Below are 23,627 nucleotides of genomic sequence, written 5' to 3' on the forward strand. Positions count from 1 at the left end.
TCAACTCTGTACAACACTTTATTTCTTTTTCTTCACGTCCTTCTCGGTGATAATGTGAAAAACTTCGTCTGTTGGATCAAGGTCGTAAGTGACCTCTGGTTTGCGCATCTGGAGTGACATCTTGGCCTCCACACGATGGCTGTATTTGTCGGCCTTTGACCTCTGCATGGCTCGCCGGTACTGGGGACGCGAGATAAACAAACATCATGTACTTAACCACCAACTTTACACACACCAACACTCCCCCAACATCTCGTCCTTTACACACACCAACACTCCCCCAACATCTTGTCCTTCACACACACCAACACTCCCCCAACATCTTGTCCTTCACACACAACAACACTCCCCCAACATCTTGTCCTTTACACACACCAACACTCCCCCAACATCTTGTCCTTTACACACAACAACACTCCCCCAACATCTCGTCCATCACACCTTTACACACACCAACACTCCCCCAACATCTCGTCCTTTACACACACCAACACTCCCCCAACATCTCGTCCATCACACCTTTACACACAACAAAAACAAACATCTTCTACTTCATGACTTTACACACACAAACAGAAAACCCACAAAAAAAAACAACTTTATACACACCGAAAAGCAAACAACATGTCGACGAAACTGTTCACTGGCAAAAACACCATTGATGACATAAGCATTCAAAGAAATAATTTTTAGATGTATTCATGACACCCTCCCACAACTTACATCATTGGGAGAGACATAGTGTGGGTTCTGGTACAGCGTAGCACCGCCAAAGCTACCAGCAAACACTCGGATGGGGTTGAGAACAAATCGAGGGCCTGAAAAATGGAGACATAAAAATGGCAATCAACTGAATTGCTAATGTAGTTGTTTTGATCCATGGATCTAGGCATAACACTCTCTTTGAGGAGTGCATATATACGAGTTCAGTAAAACTGAGAACAGATTCACAAAAAGTATGACAACTTTATAAGGGTTATAACTCCCAGTAATAAAGTTTAATCATTTCTGAATATTTTGGTTATCAACCTTCGTTGACTACAGAGGAAGAAACAATGCTATCACATTATTATAATTATGAATCATCACTTAAAACAGACAGAGTTAGACGTCGGCCTACCTTTAAAACTGTAGATCTAGAAAAAGGAGCTAGTATTATTGATTTAGATTCTCAACTCAATTCTCTTTCCAGTGATACCCAGTGCATGCCACAATGACTTCACAATCATCTTCTTAATCTTAAAAACGTGTCAAAATGCTACATTTCCAGCAGCTAGTAAAGCTACTACCTCAGTGTGTGCAACAGAGCAGGGAACTGAACAGTAACTACCAGTACGCAATGACAGTGCCAAACAATTTAGGAGCTGTTTAAATATGATCTTACACCTTTTTGGGGACTTTTTGACACCCCTACCCCTCCCTTACACTTTTCTTACACCTGCCTCTTAGTAGGTAGCTTAAACACGGCCTCGTGGCCTTCCGACCGCGTGATATCGGTAAAATCGGGGTAATTCCGATCGCTGTTTCTTTGCTCTTTCGCTATAAAACACCAAATGCCATACACCTTGTTAAAGTTCAGCTTTTCCCCGTTACAATGGTGTAAGTTGTCCATATGTCCGATTATTAGGAGCTGGAGAATCGCCGACGAAAGCGAAGCCCCTCGCGGTCGGAATGCGAGGTCGGCCGGTTGAAAAGTTGACACGCGTGCATTCAAATGCTTCGCGGAACGAGGGATGATTAGACACCGTCTTTTCATTGGCGGAGAACTGTAGAGCTTTAAACGGGCTTTCCCGTGATATAAGTTTAGCCTTTGGCGTCTTTATAGAAAGCTTTTAAAAATACCGTCAAAATGTTTAAAGATCCCTTTTTACACAAAATATGTATAATACCGACTTATAACTGGTATCAATTAAAAGATCAGTTCATTTTCTATTCAGGGTTCCTGCCATGAACTTCCCACCAAATTCAAGGAGATTTCAAGGAGGTTTCAAGGAGAAATTTTTAAAATTCAAGGAGATTTGGTCAAGAAATTCATGACAAAAACCTATTTTCGAAGGTCTACACTTGTCCGAAAAGAATCATATCATAGTTTCGATTTCCCTACAAAAACTGTTCGCACGGTGACTGCCAACCCGGCTTCTCAATTTTCCGGTGGGGGGGCCTCATCCATTCTCCAGGGGCATGTTACATAACAATGACAGTGCATGCTTCATTTATATAATATTATTTATTGATATATACACAGAATGGTGCGCACGCACGCATGTAGGTACATTCCAGTCAGCAACATGTCAGTGTGGCACTGGGATACTGTGACTTAGGTATTTCAGTCAGTTCTTACTTATTTATATTTTCCCCTCATCATATTCCCCTATATAAACTATATAAAAATGAATCTTGCTTTGAGCCTGAGAAAAGGCCTAGAACCAGAATATCCACTGTCAAGAACCAGTTTGGGTGTCAAGGTTTATACAATAAACGTAAAAGATAAAAATTATTACTCAAACTAAAAATAGAGTAATAACATGAATGTCTTAAGTAGACCTATTCAGTGTGAGAGGTGTAAAAACTGTGGGAGGGCAAGAGGCAGTGACTCTGAAAATCTGCAAATCTTGAACAGAAAGCTCAAATATAGAATACAATACAAACAGTAGTCTCCACCTAAGATCCCGGTGCTCGGGAGCCAAGAAATGCGGGATCTTAAGCGAACCGGGATCTTAACCGACGAACCCAGGAAAGAATCTATGGTGATCCATGTTAAGGCTCACAATCGGTAAAATGGTCTCCCTCCACTCTAAAATGAACTGACGTGACCCCTTGGTGGGTTTATGACACATGGCGAGCAAAGAGTGGTTACCCTTGATGACCTGTCACAGTGCATAGTGGCATGAGGCGTGCCATTTTAACGAATTATCTATCAATCATGAGTCTCAAGATCTACGCTTATCCAGCTGCCCCTCCCCTTTACCTGTCGAAAATTTATAGCTTGCCATCTCTGACCGAGTCCCCCCCCCCCCCAACCGCCTTTGCCGTTACACGCCATTACGTTGTGAACACACCAATTAAAATTCAGTCTGTCTCGCAAATTCGGGAGTAGAGACAACTGCTGCAATGGTCGGGGAAGAGTTCACGAAGCGAACGTATAGGCCCTACCCACCCAGCGAGTGATATAAGTTTAGGGTGAGAGCTCAGGTGTGAGTGCGATACGTGGGGAAAACAAACGTGTCGGTCAGTTCACACCTCGGTGTGATCCCGTCTGGGGCAAACATTGCATTGCTTCATCGAGTTTTACGTGTATGTGATCACATTCAGGATAGTGGCTGATCTTTGACGCGACGGACAGTTTATTGATCTCAACTTTTCCCCCTTGGTTGATCGGCTGTGCCCGCCCGAGTTTTTGTTCCGCAAATTATAATCTGAAATGCGGGATCTTAGCTGAATGTAGACCTTTTTAAGAGTGAATCAGAGCGGGATCTTAGGGGTGACTTTTGTATAGTAAAAATTCTGTTTTCTTAAAACAGCGGGATCTTAAGCGAACCGGGATCGTAAGCGGTGGGATCTTAGGCGGAGACTACTGTACATATAATTTACTATCACCTACCCAATGAAACGGGAACCCTTTAGTTACAAACACACGGCTTACAAGGTTTGAGTATGACAGATCCCGATTCCAGACAAGGCCTGCACCAACGCGCGCATTGCAGAGAGCTTGAGATCTAGATATCTAGATAGTAGTAATCAAAATTCTGAAAAGTAAAATCTGCTTCCAAGTTTAGTTTTTGTCATCCGGTGTTGCCTTCACCCCCTCCTCCCTTTCCCCCCCACGTGCGTCTTTAAAAAAAAAAATAAATCAATAATCCCCCCATTCCCGAGTCCTATACTTCGCAGCGCTCAGACTTTGCATGAACTTTGGTGACCTCAACCATCGCCGATACTCACGATGTGACGAAAATGCACAGGTTCCATGACCGGTCACGATGGCGAGCCCGACAAGAAGCTTGTATAACTTTCTTTTTTTCCCACAAGTGACAGTACAGGACAAACGATTTATTTTCATGGCGACACAGCGTTTGTAATGCAGAACCTGCATGTTAGAAATGTGGCGCTATCAGACTACTATAGGTCCTACCGGCAAATTTCTAGGTGGTAACGAAAGCGAAAGAAGATCTTGATTTTTCCCGATCGAACTTCGGTATCGCACATACACTTCCACTTGTTGCCGCCATAACCGCCTGTGCGCGGGTAACGTACTCTCAGGCCGGGAAAGGCCGAATGGATTTTATATCACAACCGCGACCGGCAAAAATGAACTCAAGGACGTTATCGGATTTGGTTTTCAAATATTCGAGAACGTTTATGTATTTTCCCGGGTCTTTCACGGGGCAATTTACAGATTTCTTCAAATTCCCGCTGCATTCCGGGTCTCGGCGATTTTTTTCAAATGACCGGGTAATTCGAGGGGCCCCCGGGATTCCCGGGGCCTGGCAGTCACCCTGTACACGTGTTCCTGTCCGATCTGGCAAAATTCAAGGAGTTTTCAAGGAGATTTTTCCTTGAATGCAAATTCAAGCAGTTTTCAAGGACTCCTTGAATTCAAGGAGGCCGCGGGAACCCTGTCTATTAGAATAAAGTAATTAACTTGGAATTATTTTTCATCAATCCTTCCGCGAGACTCGGAAAGCATGTGACCCCGCACGCGGGGTACACTACAGTATAGAGCCGACTCGCTCGCCGCGGGGGCCGGTGCGCGCCGCCGGGTCAACGCTCTGTGTTTTTGTCGAAATAACGACAGATCATCGTGTTTGAGGCGATAAAATACTGATTTGTAAAGATCCCAGTCTTGAAAAAAATTAGGCTCCATATATTTGTTATAGTGATTGTACTCTGTTAATGTGGAGATGTTTAGTGCACTTGGTACTTTTTTTTATTGTCTGTCAAACATGGGGTTGCAGCCAGTGACTGACTTTAACAAATTTGATCAAATTTTAAACAACTACAATTTTCTTAAAAATTGACGGAGAGGTTAAAGAATGGTACCAAAATACTCAGTGGATATAGGCCTTTCAAATGGAACAGATAAATTTGGCATACAGCTAGTTTCTGGTACCTACTCCTAGTCTTACCCCTCCCCCTCCCGTAATATTACACTGTTCGCTTATAATAACAATGATATGACATTTATATTGCATAAATCCGTGTTACAATCATTGGTCCATGCGCTTTACATAATATTCGTGAAAAACATGCATAAACACATATGGCGGGTTCACACGCTTTCCGAGTCTCGTGGAAGGATTGATGCAAAATAATTCCACGCTAATTTCTTTACTCTAATGGGAAAGAAACTAATCTTTTAATTGAATCTTTTTTAAGCCGGTATTTTACATAATTCGTGTAAAAAATGATCTTTTAAAATTTTGATGGTATTTTTAAAGGCTTTCTATTCAAACGCCAAAGACCAAAAATATTCCACGGAAAGCCCGTTTAAAGCTCTACAGTTCTCCACCAATGAAATGACGGTATTTAATCATCCCTCATTCCGCAAAGCACTTGAATGCATGCGTGTCAATTTTTTAACCAGCCGACCACGCATTCCAACAGCGAAGGGCTTTGCTTTCGTCGGCGATTCTCCAGCTCCTAATAATTGGACATATAAACAACTTACACCATTGTAACGAGGAAAATCTGAACCTTTACAAGGTGTACGGCATTTGGTGTTTTATAGCGAAAGAGCAAAGAAACAGCGATCGGAATTACTCCAATTTCACCGATACCCCACGGTCGGAAGGCTGCGAGTGCCAGCGAGGCCGTGTTTATGCAACCTAATCTGTGGTATCGGTTGCATGCCCTCAATAAATTTTTTTCTTCAAATTTCAATTTCACATGTAGAAAAAAAAAAACAGCAAAAAAATATGTAAGTCTTATTTTGTTCAAATGACTGTTAATGAAAGATTTTCCCCCCCCCCCCCCCCCCCCCCACCTTATTTTCTCAAAATGTATTGCAACTTCCCTTATCTTAGCCAGAGAGCCTTTCTCCACAAGGATCTGATAGTTTCTGAACCAACACATAGGCCTACCTAAATATCTCAGGATGAGACACCTAAATATGCCCGGGTGAGAAACCTACCTATCTCAGCGAGCGAGCCGTCCTCTGCAAGGATCTGATAGTTTCTGAACCAGATTCTGTTGTCTTGTATGGAGAAGGTGAACACATGGTCTGTGAATGGCTGACTCTTTGGGTGGTGGTTGGGGACGCCAAAAATCTGAGAAAAAAAATTAACACATGGTCTGAACAGCTCGCTCATGCATGTGTGTGTGCGTGTCTGTTTATGTATGTGCACATTACTTTGAGTATATCCTCTGAGAGAAAAAATTCAATCAACTGTGTGTCTGTGAATGTGTACGAGCATGTACGTTTGTTTGTAAGTGTGTCCATGTGTGAGTGTGTTTGAGCCTGCCGTGCATGTGTCTGTGTATGTGTACGTCTGCGCGTGTTTACCTGAAGGAAAAGCTCCTTGAGCAGCATCCAGTGCGGTTCTGAGTCAAAAGCCTGGGGGATAGACAGATACAACAGGATATGAATGAGAGGTTTAAAGTGGGCCACATTCTTCATTATTTTTACCTGGGTCAACTTGCAAGCCAGACTGAAACTGATCGTGGACTGGATCTGGCCCGCAAGCATATCGTCAGCAAGCTCTTCAAATGTTTTAAGCCCAGACAGCAAATTTCTCAAGAGAGAGGGAATAAAAATGCTTCTAAATTGTGTATTTTTTCTTGCTATTTTTTTCAACATTTCATTTAAAATTTGAATTTCTACAGTTTTTTTGTTTTTTGAAACATGCAAATGACACTACAGATTAAGGAACTGCAATTTAATTTTCTTAAATGTCAAAATTTTGGGCTTAGTACATTTGAACAACTGTCCAACAATGTGATGCAACACAAACATCACAAGTTTAAGTTAAGGCACAAACAAGTATGGCTGGAAGTGCTAGGAAAAAGCCAGGGAGATGGACAGAAAAATACAGAGAGAGAGAGATAGACAGAAAGAACAGTCAAAATAAACAAGTAGGAGCAATCACAACACAAGGATATCAGTCACATTTCATTTATAATAATAGTAATAATAATAATAATATTAATATGTGAGGTAGCATGGTGGAATCAGGCTCTCGTCAAAATAATCAAAGTGAAGAAACTTGCATTTTTCCGCAGGTTTGTGAATTTTTATAAAATTTGTTTTTTCTGGCTCGACACCTTTCATGCCCATTAAAGAACTCATTTCTGTGTGGAATTTTCTGAAAAATGTCGATTAAAGGCACAAACAATGTCAATTTTCAGTTACCACGGATTCTTAAGCTAGGGAAATAACTAATCTTTGGCGGCCATTTCTCACTAATTTTACCTCTGAAAATAGGTGGCCCCGATCTCCTTCATTCGTAAATATCTCGACTTGTATTCAAGATAAATGGATATTTCTTTTATCTAAATAAAGACAAGTGAACAAGCTTTTAGATGATACAAATAACTCTATACGCCCAAAAATTGACGAGAGTCTGATTCCACCACGCTGCCTCACATATTAACTAGTATTATTATAGTACATAAATAGCATCATGTGTATAGCACATATCTCCACACAACAGGAAGCTCTCTACATATATATATTTATATATACGTTTTACAATCTATTATCACCCCAACAGACCCTAGACACCAACCCCCACCCCCCCCAAAAAAAAGACAAAAACAAACAACGAAACATTCTCATCTTCCCTGAAAGCACACAAAACAGACCATTGCTACATGCTCCTCTCAAATCCTCACCTCTATGTACTGTCTCAGCGTTGTATGGGCAAAATCAAAATACTACCCCCCCCCCCTCCCCAATAAAAGCCAAACAACATTTCTAATGTCCGCATGTAGGTTGTTGGTTGGCGGAGGCTCTGGCGCGATTTGCTAATGCTCTGACCTTTCCCCTCTCATTTCTTTGTAACAACACCCCAAATCTTCAGCATTTACATGACCTAATTGAGTCGCAAGAGCCATCCATAACTCTTTATCTCCGGATGGGGTTTTCCCCCCTGTGCCGGAGCTCTTTTTTGGAACAAAGTCCGAGAGTGACAAAAACATCACCAAACCAGTCAGTAAATCACAATAAATGAACCTGTTTTGATAGTTCCCGATCTCAAGAGAAAGAAATCCCAGTCAGATAGAACTATTTTCAGCAATTATCATCCTTGCCATAAAGGGAATTTGACTAAACCACTGACAACAGATCCCTGACTGCAAACCCCTGGAAGTGGGTTGCCGGAGCTAAGGAGTTAAACTCTCACTCAAACATAATGTCTCCAGCGAGAAGAAAACTTCTTACCTTGTCAAAAGAGAGCAGTGGGCGGGATCCCTTGAGGCAGTTCCCGGTCAGCTTCAGCTCACTCATGGTGTGAACTGTACACAAAGCCATAACAATAATATTGATAATCATAATTAATAAGAACAACAATAATAATACAAAGAAATAAAATTTACACTGCCCATTTCCATTTGCTAAAAAAAAATCTCAATGTGCAATACAGTCAAAGAGATGTCACAGTCACATTTTAAAATTACGTGACACGTGTTTAGTTTTAGTTAGTGTTTTAGGACACCCTCAAAACAAATAGGTTACATAATGGCAGAAGATTAGAAGTGTTAAAAATGAAATTGTAAGGGATTAACACCCCTATCAACACTATTAGATTATTTAAGAGGCAGGACCTCCGAGTTTAACGTCCATCTCCGAAAGGACTGAGCCAAATGGGAATTCCGTGTAAAATGCCTTTCCTAAGGACACAACATCGGACAGAGCTGAGGCTTGAACCCCTGACCCCGAAATCTCACAACCACGAGTCCGGTAGCCTCACCACGAGGCTTCCTTAGAAGTGTTACAGCTACTATAGAGCTATGGAGATTTTTAAAAAAAAAAAGATTACTAGACCTGCATGTGAGCCTCAACCAGATTGTCTGAAAATTTTGCGCAACCCCCCCCTCCCCAAAAAGCCTTAGTGGGTGTCATAAGGAAGAACATCCGAGTAACGAGCGACCACCCCAACAAACACAATAAAGAAGAGACCTTACCCTAACCAGACCCCCAAAAAGAACATGCAACGGGCCTCATGTAAAAAGGCCAAAACAAGTCCTAAATGAAAAAAAGATTTTAAATTTAAAAAATCACACTCCAAAACAAACAAGGAGCATATAGATCTAGATTCTAGATCTATATATGGCTTACATCTACATTGCTATAGGGTTTGATACAATAACACAATAGAATTGGAATATATAATATGAATCGTCATATATATATCTAGATCTAGAAATCTAGTAATCTAAATAAATCTAGATCTAGATTTTGTAGAACAAGTGAATAGGAATAGGCCTTGAACTAGAAATCCGCATCCGATTCCGAACAGGACTCAGCTGAGTCTAGATTCTAGATCTTTACTAAATAAATATAAACAATTCACGCACCTGATGAAATGCTTATTTTTACCAATATAAAGATTACAGCACAACCTATGATAGGGTTTGACACAATAGAATTGGAATATGAATCCTCCATTGAGGTTTATAATGATCTATATAAATCTAGATCTAGATCTAGATTCTATTAGAACAAGAGAGTCGGACTTGAATGAATCCACACGATCTGAACAATTGAATTAGTCAAAAAACGAAATTCAAAATGGCCGCTCGAGCACGAAACTGAAAGTAGATAATTTAAGTTGTCGTCCTTTTTCGTATTCGCATTTCTACTTAGGTTCCGACAATTATGTCGGAAACGCCGACGCCGGCACAAAAACGAAAGTGCCGACGAAGCCGACGGGAGAAAAATGGGTCACTGGCAGTCGGCCAAGCCTCGCACTACGCACATTGACTGATACTGATACAGGCGGGCCTAGCGATAGCATCAGCCGGTTCGCGGGTCGGGTCGCGATTGTCGGATTTCAGACGATTGTCGGCAAACATGCAGGTCTAGATTACTCTGGTAGCACATCTCATCTTCAGCGCTAGTATGTCCTATCTGTGTTGCGAGTGCCGTAAAACTCTTACTAGAAAAGTCTAAAGAGTACAGAGGGAATGCTTTGCCCTTTGAGCATACTGGCTCTTCCTGGGCTGGGACTTCAGATCACATCCCAACGTCTCACACATTCTCAATACAGACCTGCCACCCTCTCCCTGACCAAAAACAGGAGTTTTCTGCAAAACCCTCTCCCAAAACTAGGAGGAAAAAAAAATAAGAGTTTCCGGAATCACAGTAGAGAGTTATTATGTAAAAATCTAACAGCAACAAATAAACGTGTTTTGCACAAATAAAATTACTTATAATAATAAAATTGTGAATTTTCATGTGATTAATCTGTCCTCGTAGGATCATGCGATTGTGCATCCGCGGCGCGGCCACGTTTTTTTCATAATTCTGCTACATTTGCATAATTTTGGATTCCCTGCGTTTTTTCACGTTATTTTCCATTTTTTTCACAAAACAATTAATGAACCCCTCGCCATGTAACTAAAGGGAAGTAATCACCGTAATAAGTCTCATTTAAGTGACAAGTTGGTTATTTCCCTTGTTAGAAGATCTTGGTTATGGGTTGGGATTTTGTTCCTTGAGCATGTTCAATTTTTCAATCCATCAAAAGTTTTTGTTCTCATTTTGTTCTCATGTCAGCTGATGTTTCATGTTTGACATGTGTCCCTGGTTTTAGTAATGTGCCAGCATCAGAGGTCCAGATGTTCTTTTTTATTATTATTTTTTTTACATTTTTCTTTCCTCTATAGAGATCTAGATCTACAGCTGAAACTGAAAGTTACAGAGATTATATTTTTTGCTTTTTTTTTCTGACAGATGTGTATTGTTTTCTTTCCATATACACAACAAATTACTGATGCTGATATGTTCTGATTTCAGTTTTTCTGTACATAGAACATGAAAATCATGAAAATTCTTGCAGAAAAAGTGCAAACCCATGTCGCGAATGGTGTTACGGTAACTTGCATAATTTTTGCATAATTTTGCTTTTTTTTGTTGTGCAAAATATGGCCATCTAAATTTGCATAATTCTACGGGGACAGATTAATGACAAGTTGCTCAAATATTGCAAATAAAAATGTGAATATTTTACTGTCAATTACAAGTCAAATATGACCGAACAGAAACGGAGTCTCGTGTTGCCCTGACAGTGGCGGCGTTGCAACCGGCCACCTAAATTATGTTGATGGGGCATAAAAACCCCTACATTAAAAACAAAACAAAATGACCACCTCCCCCCCCAGGTAACTCACTAAAGGTACCACAAGCTACAACGGTCACTTACTGTTCTCTACCAGAAACTTGGCCGACGGACCCTTAGGCACATTAGAAGCCCTGAAAAAGAAGTTAAGAGGAAAAAAAATCTCTAGAGGGGGTACAAACAGAAAAATACAACTGGAAACATAATTATTTCACATTTCTAAACTAACGCACTATATAATTTCGCATTTCAAAAATAAAATTTCAATAAAACAAGCTAAATAACTGATGTCTCAAAAACGGGTTTTAATGAAAGATTAAAATATTTTATGAGGGTAGAAACATTCCTGCAATACTAAACTCATATTGTTGCCCAGCTGTTCAACTTAACCACTAAACCCGAAAATTTTGAATTAAAAAAAAAAAATTGCATTTTGTTAACTCTTTCCAGACGTATCGCCGATGTATCAGTGTGAGTCCACACCCCCTGCGGACGCATCACCTATATCGGCAATGATGGGGCGCCTCACTTATTTCGTTTTAACAACATCCGCCCTTTATATTATTGAAAACTTTTGGAAAGGGTTTAGAAAACAAAAACATCTAGTTCCACTTTGTCAAAGTGTCGGTTGGGTGAAAACCTGAGTGAATTAGTTTTTGTGGTCTTGAATCAACAAAACGTTGTAAGATGAAGAAATATCACAACTCAAACAAAAATTGGAACATAGTTTTCAAATAAAAAGCTGCGCATTCAGAAACTTTTATGGATTATGCTCTCGGCTGGTATATGATAAGGTAGCTATGTTGATTTGCCTCCACCTGTTTGGTGAGTGTAATTTTTTCAGTCAAAATGTATCTTTCTCTTAACCATCACCCATTCTAACCCTTGTAATGCATGATTATGTTCAAAATTAATCTTTGTTTCGTGTTGGAACGTATTCCTCATTCAATCTTCTTCAATTTGATTCATATATTAACCTTTGACTGATGCTTATCCCTAGATGAAGTTATTTTGTACATCACATCTGTAGCCGAATCGGGTCACAAGTTAATTACGTCTAGACCCAAATAAAAACTACGTCCGGAAAAGAGTTAAACTGTGGCATCATGTTTTATTGGCTAAACAAACATTTTGCTCATCTAAAAATATAAACAATAAAAAAAACCCACATAATGTAGGTAAAATTGTTTAAAGAAAGAAACAGTTTTTTTCTCTCTCCTGGAAAATATTACTTTCTGGGCTTACTACATTTGAACAGCTTGGCGACGTAGTAGTAGAAAGACCAAAAAACAACAACCCCCAAACAAACCCCAAGTAGGTAAAAACATAGCTGACCTACAGGATGTACTTCAGACCAAAGAGATTTTTCTGAAGGAATCTGAATCAAAGCCCACAAACTTTCAGCAGAAACATCAGAGATGAGATCGCAAACTTTCAACAGGAGAAATTTGTCTATCAGAAATCAAACTTTCAGCAGGAATACCAATCAAAGATCGCAAATTATCAGCAGAAATATCAACCAGAGGTCAATGTTTAAAAGTACAATAAAACCCCCAGTCATCTTGATCTTTTGGGCTTCAGAAACGTCATGACAAACTACTCACCACAAATAGACATCCTGCTTTTTCTTTCCCTCAAAGTACAAACACTTGTTGCAATTCTTCATCTCACAGATCTGAAACAGCCAACATGGTTATGTTACTATAAATAACATTGAGTTTTTTTAAACCAACAGGAGCAAGGCACTGGAAATTATCAACCAGTGTCTGGTGTAGAAGTTAGGTGATTCCCCCTCTCAAGCACAAGGCCTGAATTTCAGTCCCATGTGGGGAAATTTTTATTGAGAACCTCTGTCTTTCTGCTACACAGTAGAGTAGTTCGCCTCCTAAATTATCTAATTGTATTGTGTTGATGAAGGTGTAGAACACACCTACATTAAGAAAGCAGGTCTAAAACTGTCAGACAAGAGGAAGTATTAGACAGTAGGAACTAGATAATCATACTAGAAATTCATTTCAGCTTTGATCTGAAGATTGACCAGACCTGTCCAGCATGAATCAACACGCTTTACAGAAACAACACAGGTAAGGTATAAATGAGTCATCCAAAGATATTGCAATAAAATATCATCTCATCTTTTGTTATAAACAAAATCATCTGGCCCATACGGCCAAGAAAAGCTGACCCAAAGATTCAGTGCAGCCAGAAAGCAGAGAAACTTTTATTGTTGAAATTCAAACGAAGCTTGAGTGTTAAAACAAACCTCCATGACAAATATCACTTTAACTTTTGAACTCACCTCATTTATGATAAACAGCTTGTCTTTTCTGTCCATCTTGGGTTCTGGAGAGAAAAAAAAGTACAAAGGCATTATAAGAATGAATAAGAGCAAAATCCTAAAGAAGGAATAACCAAGGGAAAAACGGACACCTCAAAACACCCTACAAACAGCACCAACATATCGTCGTTGTTGCAAGCAATTCACTTAAGTCCAAACTTTGAGAATTCTTTATTTTTACACCCTCCCAAAGCTCTGTCAAAGACGCAACTTTCAACACAATCAAAATGTAGTTTAATGATATGGTCAAAGCCTACAATTTTCTTGCTTGTCGTGATAACATAAACTAGTTTTTTGTCTCTGGTAAAAAAAGTATCAAAATGGACTTGAGTAGATGGCCTGTGACACCCAGGAAATACAGTCAAACCTGATCCAACGCCAACCTATATATAAAATGATCAACCACCTGTACAAATGACCACTTCCACTCTTGCTGGTTTTTTAAAATATTACAATGACATGTGCAAAGTGGCCATCTGTCTAAGATAGCCATTTTTTCTTTTGACAATGGGTGGCCATTTTAGAACAATTTCGAGTGAATATTCATTCAGTTGCTAATTCATACATTTTTAGACACACTATAATAATTTTATTTCAGAAAAAACGAGAAAACATGTAGTATACAGGTACAGGTTTCTTAATGCCCCCTGTAAAGCGGGACCTTCAAATTTAACGTCCATCTCCGATAGAACTGAGCCATATGGGGACAATTCAGGTAAAGTGCCTTTCTCAAGGACATAACATTGGATAGAGATGAGGCTCAAACCCCTGCAACTGCAGTCTTATGATTATGGGTCTGGTAGCGTAACCACTAACCCACTGACGTCACTTCATATTCCATTACAAATTACACAATCAAAAGACTCCAAATACGTTACCTGCTTTTGAATGTGGCATGAGGTTCCTCAAGTCTAGCATGAGGTGACGGGTCCTGTACGAGATGCCACGTGAGGAAAAAATCAGTGTTCTTTGTTTGTTTGTCCATTTGGTCTGTGGATAGATTTGATACCACATAGAACACACAGCATAGGACATTCCTTAATACAAATTCAGGCTCAATCTGTTGACAGATTTTTGTTTACTTTTATCCGGAGTTTTCACCGGCCAAAGTGCCAGAACCCAGATGGCCGCGGGATCAGAAAAGTAAAAAAGTAAGTAAAATATCCAGAGTTTTTTGGTACTTGCAACACAAACATGTCATTTTGGTTAAATACTACAGCCCTTGCCGGCTTCAAGCACGGTCATCGGGAGAAAGCATAAGCATGCTTGACTGCGAAGAAGACATAATCTAGAGATTTTCACGTAGAAAATTCCCTGGGTTATTTTCCTTTGTTCATAAGTTGTGGTCACGGTAAAGTGTGCACTGTCATTTTTACTCGCCACGGTAGTTTTGTTTGGGTTTTTTAAATTTATTTTTACAACATATCATGGTAATAATAGAATACAAACAATCAATTTGAAAAAGCATGAAATGAAAGTCTGTGTGTAGCTTCGCCCTAGGCTAGATCCTATGTCCGCACGCGCGGCTGTGTGCACCTCTCTGCCTTCCTCTCCGCGTGTGTGCATCCATCACTTGTGTTCTTTGTGTTTCTCTTAACACACTCACTATAACCCGACATCTCGCTACCTGTATCGATAGCCGGTGAAATTAATTTTTCAACACGTTTTATCAGCTTACACAAAAAAAAAATATATACGTGCACACAAGTTTGTTGTTTAGAGAAATTTTTGTTTTTGTAAGGTGTTTTACGGCGCTCGCAAATGCATAGGTCATATGAGCGCGCGGGACACATCGAATATTTTCAGTTGGTAGGAAATTTTGAATTTTGCCCGGGTGGCGGCCGAAGCCTACTCTTATCTATTTTAGACCACCAAGGGTTCTTTAACGTGCGCAACTTGCACACGGGCCCTCCGAGATTTTTCGCCCTTGTCCGAGAAGGCTAGGTGTAGATCTTTCCTACCAGAAGATCAGGGGTGTGGCAGAAAGACAGCAGTAAGGAGGAGCCAAGGAGTAGCAGTAGAAAGGCTGCAGAAAGAGTCAGGAGCCCAGAGGAGGGGGCAAAGGGGTGAGGGGTGGGGGCAGAAAATGGAAATGAAAGCAGACAACAGAATATTGGTAGATAGCAAGAAAGGAGGTGAAAGGAGACAATTTTAGAGAAGAAAATTTTTTGGTCGCTACCCGGATTCGAACCCGGGACCTTTGAATGAGAGGCCAACACCTTAACCTCCAGGCCAAGAGAGCCCCCGTTTAGAGAAAGCAACTTTACTTTTTTATTGGTACGAAGAAGCAATACCATGGCTGCTAACATTTTGGAGTTAAATGCTCTTAAAATGTATGTCTATTTGTAGTTAGTCTAAACAACAAACACGTACTTGAGTGGCTAATAATTTATTAGCATACCGATAAATATTCACAAAACTGCTACAAAGACAGGAAAATGTGTTTAAAAATTGACTGACTGACTCAAAAATTTTGTCCCCAACATGAACATGGAACTTGTCATGAGAATGATAGCTAAAATGCTTCCCTTCGTTCATGTCTTTTTATATCCAATGAAATGTGCATCCTCCTAAATAACAATAATGATATACTGACGTATCTTCAATACAGCACCGATTTCTTTTCATAAAATGGACATGCACAGAATAAAAGTATGATAACAAGGTTTATTTCCAAACATCTCCAGCAGCACGCAATGAGGGTGCTATTTGCAGGAGATGTGACACAAAAATGAAACGCATTTTGTCTATCTGGTTTGGGACCCCTCATGCTCTGGCTTCCAGTTTTGAGATAGCTTGGTGTCCTGTTCTCCCAAAAGTCTGAGAGCAAACATGTGTTGTATGTGTGGAATACAGTGTTGCTTTGGGATGACTTTGGCTGGGAAATAGCGTCTGAAAGAGGCCATGTAATTGTCGATCACTACCAGGATTTCGGGAAGTGAAAATTGTTTGACTGATTTGAGATATGATATTGCAGATTGAATACTGCTTCCACTCCACTTGTTTCCTCAATTGTTGCAGTGTTGCGGGTGTATTTTCTTATTTCTGTACAAATTGTGTTTGTTAGTTCCTTGTATACATGGGGATGGAGGTACTTGTGACAGTGATTGCTCACGAATGACCTGCTTGGGGAGTGATGCGATGTTTGCTTAAAATGGATATTTGTGTGCAGCCACCAACAAGACTCAAGCGATGCCGACAAATGGAGTAGGGGTTCACATTTATGTTATTGTCAAAGGCACACCACATGTTCCTACTAGCTTCAACAGCTTTTTTGCGGCTTGAACTGACGTGATGTAATACCTAATCTCCTTTTGATAGTTGAAATCGGGGTAAAATACTTGACACAAATGTTTGCAGAATACGACTGTTCATCTTCGTCCCTCACACCAACCCCATAAATCTAGAGAATATCTCCTGCCATTGCCTTAAATTGGGGCTTTCTGTACTTTTTTTTGTTTGACAGTTAAATTTAAACGCCAACAGACAGGACAAAGCCCATTCAGAGACTGTCTATGGCTCTCATATGTGTGGCCCATTGCAGTTTAGCAATTTTTACTTAGGAACACAAGAACATAGTCTCGAACAGAAAGCTACAATATTGTTGTAATTTACTATCACCCACCTAATGAAATGCGAACACATTAGTTCAATAACACGGCTTACCAAGTATGAAGGATCCCGATTCCACATACGTTCTGCACCAACGCGCGCTTTGCAGAGAGCTCTAAATCTAGTCAAAATTCTGAAATCTGCTTCCAAGTTATTGTCCTCTGGTGTTGCCTTCAGCACCACCTCCCCTTCCCAAATATCTTTTTTTTAAAATCAATAATCCCCTGCCCAATTCAGTAGTCCTACACTTAGCAACGCTCAGACTTTGAATGAACTTTGGCGCCACAGCTCACACGCGCAGGTTCACTGACCGGTCACAATGGTGAGCTCCACAATCTAAAATAAATCGGATGACGCTTGTAATGTATTTTCTTTTCTTTTTTCTCACAAGTAACAGTAGGGTGACGAGTCCGAGTATTGATTAAATTTTATTTGCACGGCGACACAGTGTTTATACTGCACAACCTGCATACCGCATGTCACAATGTTGGGTTATCAGTCTATCGCCCGCAAAATTCTGGGTGGTAACGAAAGCGAAAGTAGATCTTGGTTTTCCCGATCAAGCCGCCTGCCGTCATAGCTGCCTTTTCACGTGAACGAATATTACATCAAATCGCGAGCGGTAAAAACGGAGTCATGCACCGCGGCTAGGGTTCACTGAAAAGTCTTGCTGGCTTCATCACTCCATACGAGGTTAATTTACGACTATCACTGTTTACCAAATGTTTACTATTACTGTCACGGCACATTTACTACCACTTAATTTACAACTTTTTTACTACCTTGCTGGACACCCAGAATCTACCTAAGTTTCGTAAAACGCATCACATAGAGAAGATTAGATCTAGAACCTAGATCTAGACCTCGAACTAGACTAGATCAAGGCCTATCTTAAGTTAGTCATAGTAGATCTAGATCTAGGAAGTGGCTGTCTTCACCCCAGGTGAGAATATAAAAACGATTGACCTCTCACCGCGGGTGAGACTAGCCAGTGTTGGCTATTCTCACCTAATGTGAAATAAAATCTGTTTTTTTAAATTTCAGAATACTGTCTATTGGTGTGGATGATCAAATTCAAATAGACAAAAACAAAGAAAAAATGTTATAGCACAAAAGTAAGCTAATTTGGTCTTCTACAAAGATGCTACGGCTATTTCACTTTTCGAATCAAGCCGAACTACGTGGGTCGCCAAAGGTAGTGTCAATTGACAAAAATTGTCTTTTTGTCAATTGCCACCGAGTAAATTGGAGCTCTTTTGCGTTGGTGGGTAGATCTATCTTATTGTGCTCGAGTGCTCGGTGTTGTGCGTTCGCCTTTCTGTCCCTCTGTGTGTATGTGTGTTTGTGTGTGTGTGTGTGTGTCTTTTCCTCACCCCCATCCCCCGATTTATGTTCCCCGATATAACATGAATTTCTGCTTGAGTTTGTGTGCGTTTGTGACCTTCTACTTCAAGAATTGCCTGTGTTGGTTCTACACCAAAGTGTAGGCTAAGACTAGCCAAGATCTAGGCCTACGTTTCATTGAAAACACGCCAAGTTGGTACCGTAGCTCTAGACTAGATGCTCGTCCAATGAAATTATTGAGAACAGATTGATCCATTAGACACACATTATGTATAATGCTAAAGATAGTGTTGTTTTCAGACTTGACACCGCTTCACTCGGTGGCAATTGACAAAAAGTCAATTTTTGTCACTTGCCACCGCGTCACTCTGTGGCAATTGACGCTACCATTTTGTTTTGCCCGGAAGCTCTTGCAAGATCTACCAGTATTCCCTCTCTCTTTCTTTCTGAATACTGTCTTCTATCGGAGTGGACAATCAAATTGACAAAAACAAGGATAAAAAATGGTGTTAAAACACTTGTGAAGTAAATTAATTTGGTTGTCTACAAAGTGCTACAGCTATTTCACTTTTCGAATCAAGCAGAACTACGCGGGCCGCCATTTTGTTTTGCCAGGAAGTTCTCGCACTGCTCCTCTCTCATGGTGAACCCTAAACTGGTTGGCCTATCATGGTAAAGGCAAACAGGGTCCGAATAGAGAGGAGGCCCTAGATCTACATGGTACGATTCATATTACTTAGTTCAGTTAAATTTATCGACAACTGTTTCAAAATGTAGCCTACTATACTAGATATAGATCTAGAATCCGGATCCGTCTAGAATCACATGCGACTACACGCGACCCGTGAATACATTAAGGCCTTCGGTAGGCTACTCTTGGCGCTCTCGACGACACCCTCTCTGTCAGTGTCACTCTCACCACCCTCTCTCTCTGCTCTCCCAGTCTCACTCTTTCCCAAGGTAGGGTAACAAACGAAACAAAGTCCCCAATTTGAAACATGTGTATTTGATCTACTTCTAGATTCAAGACCTAGATTCTTCTTCTTTATCTCCTTCTTCTATTTCTTCGGGAGGACTTCCGTAACAAGCGACCACTATGAGACAGAGCAAAATTGAGGGCTAGGGTTAGGGTTAGGGTTTGGGTAAGGGTAAGGCCTCTTCTTTATTGTGTTTGATGGGGTGGTCGCTCGTTACGGAAGTCCTTCCATTTCTTCAATCCTCTTCTTGTTCTCCTCCTCCTTCTCGTCCCTGCCCTTCTTCTTCTTCAATTCCTCCCTACCTCCTCCTCAATTCTCCTTCTTCTCCCTCTCCCCTCCTCATTTCTCCTTCTCCATCTACACCTCTTCCTCCTCAATTCTCCTTCTTCTTCTTCCATTCCATGAGTACTCAACCCGCTGCGAGAAGATGGTCAAAGGCGAGAGACCGAAAAGCGGCGAAACCGGGAATTCCCAGAGTACCCACAGGTTCAGCCAATCACAGCCCGGTTTACGCCCTGCGTGTAGTAGCATGTTCTATTCTCGCCCCGGGTGAGAATAGTGCAGGCGAGTCTTTTGGCTATTCTCACCCGGTGCGCGTTCACCCTAAACCACAGAATTCTGCACTGTGATAAGAGAAAAATTGTAGAATTCTGTGCCGTGAACAAACGTTCCATTACTACTGTTAGCCTACAAAAAGCGTACAATTTTGTCTGTGGGCAGTGGAGAGAGAGAGAGAGAGAGAAAGAGAGAGGAGGAGTACCACGAGAACTTCCGGGCAAAACAAAATGGCGATCCGCATAGTTCGGCTCGATTCGAAAAGTTAAATAGCCGTAGCATCTTTGTAGACGACCAAATTGATTTACTTTTTTGTGTTTTACCATCATTTTTAAACTTTGTTTTGGTCAATTTGACCGTCCATACTGATAGACAGTATTCAGAAAGAGACAGAGAGAGAGAGAAGAGGGGAGGAGTAGATCTTGCGAGAACCAGGGCTCCCAATGAAAAATTTTCCCAACCCCTGAACTTTGTCGGAGGATCGCGATAGACGCAACAAAGTGCACAAGTAGGCCTACAAACACAGACCTGCCACTCTATGAAGTCTAAAAATCAGGATTTTAGAGTTAAAAAATCAGCATCTAGTGAAAAAAATCGGGATCAACGGCAAATCAGTGATAAGGGGCACTGGGGAGGAGGGGGGGGGTCATGGTTCCCCCTCGTGGGGCAAGTATGCAAGACAAAACTTTTGAAGGAATAATTTCACGTTTGGGCCTCTAAATAGAGAGAAAACTGAAAGACAGCATAATATGTACTCAAGTCGGAGTTGGATAAACTGGGGGAGCGCAGGTTGCAGTAATGCTGAAACTCTCATAGTCTTGAAAACAGATGGCACATAACTCAAATCGTCCATGCAAAAAGCCCGCGTTGTCATACAGTAAAAACGTTTGACTTCCATCGCATATTCACTCAAGGCACCTCCCCCACCCCCGCCCCGGAAAAAAAAAATCTCGCCAAGGTTGTTCATTTATTTATTTTTTGTTATTCCTTTCCCCTCAATTAGCACCTGTATCACGGCACACACTTTAAGCCCAAGTGAAAAAAAAAATACCCCCCCCCGGTTAAGTCCCCAAAACACCTCGACCAATGCGACCGGTGTGAATGAACTTTGTTGACCTCGACAGCCAACGGTCCCAGACACACGCACTACTCACACGTACGAGGTCAGGTTACGTGATGCGAATGAGCGTTTGAAAGTTTCACTGACATGTTTTGATGATGGGCCCGAATAACCAGCACCCAGACAAAGCTTGCTTTTATTACTTTTAAAGCAACGGCTAAACAACGAATAGCTTATTTTTAGGCCCATGTCATAATTGTTACATACAGTAATCAAGACACCATCGGAGAATTCTGGCGAAAGTAGATCTTGAGCGTATCCAAGTCAGAATTCAAAATTGATACTACGTCGATTTTAGTTGAAATACCGTGGGTGAGTCTTCTAGATTCGGTATACATGCTTTAGAAAATAGCGTTCCAAGTCATGCTCCTGCCGATAAAAAATCCAATCAGTGCTTCCAAGCAAAAGAGATTGCAAAACTTTATATATTTTTTCTAAGAATCGGATGCAACAGACGCAACGAAAAAAATCAGGGTACTGGCGATCGAAATCGGGAAAATCGGGATGCTTGAGATTTGGGGCAAAAAATCGGGATATCCTGATTAAATCGGGATGAGTGACAGGTCTGCAAACATAGCGGAATCATAGGCACTGGCTTGGGTTGACTCGAGCTAGATCTAGATCTAGATATCTAGTATCACCTCCTCCATCTTTCTCATTTGAATCTGATGTTACTTCTTGCACTTGGGAAACTTTAGGGGATCCAAAAATTGGGAAAACCTTTTTGGATGGGTTCACAAAGCTCCCAAGGCTGTAATTCGACTGCCGAGTCTTGATCTGGGCGATGTGTTCCTCGGTTCTCAGACGTTCTTTCAATGTACTCGCACCCTTTCCTTTGTATGTAAGTAACGAATTGCACCACTTGCATAAAAGGCTTTACCACTGATGTTTATCTTGGCAATGCTATCGCCTACCTTTGCTTGGAAATCTACTCCATTGATTGTCACCTCACATTCACCACATCTTCTAACCACTGATACTTCCACTTATTCTTGCGATCTTTGTCTATTTCTTTCACAATGGCCTCTTCACTCTTTGAGAGAACGTGATACGCCATCTTCCAGACTTTGTTGTTCTCTCGACGGAAACATGACAGCGCGATGCTCAGCGATTCCGCGGCCGCTGATCTCAGCCCCGGAAATTCGCGGAAGTCTGAGAGCCCTGGAGAACTTGCGGGTAAAACAAAATGGCGATCCCCGCAGTTCGGCTCGATTCGAAAAGTGAAATAGCCATAGCATCTTTGTATTTTTGTAGTCGATAAAATTAGCTTACTTTTGTGCTATAGGCCTAACGTAATCTTTTCTTTGCCTTTATCCATTTGATCATCCACAAAGTATTCCGAAATTAGGAAAAACAGGTCTTGTTTCACACCGGGTGAGAATAGCCTTCGATGGCAAGTCTCACCCGGGGTGAGAGGTCGATCGTATTTCTATTCTCACCCCAGGTGAGAATAGCCAGGGTGAGAATAGCCACTCATTCTAGATCTAGAATCTATTAGAAATCTTAGATCTAGTAGATCTAGATCTAGATCTAGATTAGACTAGATTCTAGATCTAGATTTCTAGTTTTGATTTTAAGTTGTGGTGAAAAATAAAGCGAACTGTCGTTAATAATTCATATATTACAATTACCTGTCGTTCTACAGGGGCGTCTGATGACACCACAGCAGGAATCACAACATCTTTCTTGGATTTCTTGGTTTTCGCTTCATTTGTATCCTGTGCTGTGCGTTTTCGTTTCCCCATGTTTACCATGCTTGTCTTGACTGACTGACTGACAGACGAGCTTTTTCTTCCTCACAAGTCAGAAGAACTAGTCTCGATACACGATACTGCATAGATATCGATACTATTAGCTTGAAGGATAGAAATATCGCAGTATTGTTAACCATTCGTTCTTCGGTACTATCGTGGAAATATTATTTGGCCACTTGTTACGAGTGACACCCACACCAGTCAGCTTGCCTTGGGAGCCTGTAACACCAGATAAGTACTCAAGTCACAAAAGAAGAAGTAGAGATGGAATGAGGGAGTCAAGGGAACCGGAGAAATAACAATACGTCTCCATTGAAAGAGCTGCAGATTTGGCCTATCGTACCATAGAAAACAGCACTTCCACTCGAATCGGCGCCAACGGAGACAGAAGATGAAAAATTAAAAAGTACGTAGTAGTATCGTGTGAACAAACTGAGACAATGATAGTACATATCTTTGATTGAGAACCATGCTCAACGATGTTTCAAGTGTGGCACTTTAACTTTAAGAGGATAATACAGATATAATAAGCAGTACAGAATGTTTTAATTTGTATTTAAGGGGGGGTTTACACCTGGAGGCTATCTCGCTTATTACTGGAACGAATTTTACCAAATTTCACACATATAAGAAGCATAGTAAGAAGTCTTAAAA

At 40.9% G+C, this 23,627-nt stretch overlaps 1 protein-coding gene across 1 annotated transcript; it reads right to left on the reverse strand.

Moving 5' to 3' along the window:
- On the reverse strand, nucleotides 1–23,074 carry LOC101846583 (ribosome biogenesis protein BRX1 homolog; the record flags this gene model as incomplete). The annotated part of the gene is given in 10 exon segments (XM_005099238.2): nucleotides 1–180; nucleotides 724–818; nucleotides 6,128–6,263; nucleotides 6,500–6,550; nucleotides 8,375–8,448; nucleotides 11,358–11,407; nucleotides 12,878–12,948; nucleotides 13,573–13,616; nucleotides 14,490–14,601; nucleotides 22,851–23,074. Coding segments are annotated over 10 exon segments (918 nt in total). The 3' UTR covers nucleotides 1–18.
- Between the last annotated feature and the right edge of the window lie 553 nt (nucleotides 23,075–23,627).

The sequence above is a fragment of the Aplysia californica genome, unplaced genomic scaffold (assembly GCF_000002075.1).
Source record: "Aplysia californica isolate F4 #8 unplaced genomic scaffold, AplCal3.0 scaffold00206, whole genome shotgun sequence".
In the NCBI taxonomy this organism is placed as follows: Eukaryota; Metazoa; Mollusca; class Gastropoda; order Aplysiida; family Aplysiidae; genus Aplysia; species Aplysia californica.